Below are 1,395 nucleotides of genomic sequence, written 5' to 3' on the forward strand. Positions count from 1 at the left end.
AAAGGCAATGTGCCTGGAGTAAGGGTTACATTCCAGAAATAAGAGCAAAATTGGTGTAGACTATTTTTACAACAGCTAAAAATAGTCCTTATGTGAGATCAAAGTGATCTGCCTCTATCTATTGCAAGAAGAAAACTTAATTTTTCTTGAGTTACTAAACTAATTTTCTTTACAATTTTTTAAATATAATGTTTATCATTTAATGAAAAAAATTGAGGCATGGTAGGAAACAGGACAAATGATGAAGGACCAAGAGAAGAAATAAACAAAAATCATGCTCACAGGTGATTGAAGTTTTAGTCAATACTAGGATGAACAATTATCTTAAACAACATTTTTTTTTAACTTGAAAATGAGTAAAATACAATTTTTGTAAATGTTTGTAAATAAGTTAAATATAATTTTGGGCTCTAAGAGCCCAAAAGCCTTTTTGATGAACACTTTTTATATTCTCAGAAATTTCTTCAGGGCCTTTTTTATATCTTTGTTCCTAAGACTATATATCATAGGGTTAAGGAGTGGCGTCATGACAGAGTAAAACAGAGTCACAATCTTCTGTGTTCCAGCTTCTTGCTCAGTTACTGAGCTCCCATACATGACCAGTACTGAGCCATAGAACAGTGAAATCACAGCCAGATGAGACCCACAGGTGGAGAAAGCCTTTCTTCTCCCAGCTGCTGAAGGGACTTTCAGTACAGCTTTTAGGACCAGAACATAGGATCCCATGATGAGGACAAAGAGAATGACGATGGGCACAGCACTTAAAGTGGAGAAGACAAGCTCTACCCCAGGAGCTTTTTCGCAAGCCAGTGCTAGAAGAGGATCTGGGTCACACAGGAAGTGGTCGATAATCCTCGATCCACAGAAGGACATCTGAGAGATAATGACAATGGGAATCAGGTACCAGAGGAAACCAAGTGCCCAGCAGCTGACCACAAGATTGGTGCAGAGACGTCCAGTCATATAAGTAGGGTAACGGAGAGGCTGACAGATGGCGAGATATCGATCAAATGCCATAATAGTCAAGAAAAAGCATTCTGTAGAACCCAAGGAGAAGAAAAAGTAGAACTGGAGAAAGCACCCCGAGAAGGAGATGACCTTGGTGTCAGAGAGGAAGTTGGCCAACATGTTGGGGACAGTGGAGGTGACGTAGCAGATCTCCAGGAAGGAGAAGTTGGCAAGCAGGATGTACATGGGGGTGTGGAGTCTCTGATCCCAGTGCACAGCACAGATGATGGAACCATTGCCCATGAGGGTCAGGAGGTAGACAACAGAGAAGAGCAGAAAGAGGAGGATCTGCCCCTCCCTGGGGCAAGGGAAGCCCAGGAGGATGAAGCCAGTGATGGTGTTGGAGTTGTTGGGGATTTTCATGGGTCTGTGAGCTGTGAAAGGACC

The 1,395-nt window shown here is 42.1% G+C and overlaps 1 protein-coding gene across 1 annotated transcript; it reads right to left on the reverse strand.

The window, feature by feature from the left end:
* Window positions 1-444: 444 nt before the first annotated feature.
* On the reverse strand, window positions 445-1,395 carry LOC124235958 (olfactory receptor 11G2-like). Its single transcript, XM_046654531.1, has one exon. The coding sequence runs from the start codon at window positions 1,369-1,371 to the stop codon at window positions 445-447; it is 927 nt and encodes a 308-aa protein (XP_046510487.1). The 5' UTR covers window positions 1,372-1,395.

Source organism: Equus quagga, chromosome 2 (genome assembly GCF_021613505.1).
Source record: "Equus quagga isolate Etosha38 chromosome 2, UCLA_HA_Equagga_1.0, whole genome shotgun sequence".
NCBI classification, from domain to species: Eukaryota; Metazoa; Chordata; class Mammalia; order Perissodactyla; family Equidae; genus Equus; species Equus quagga.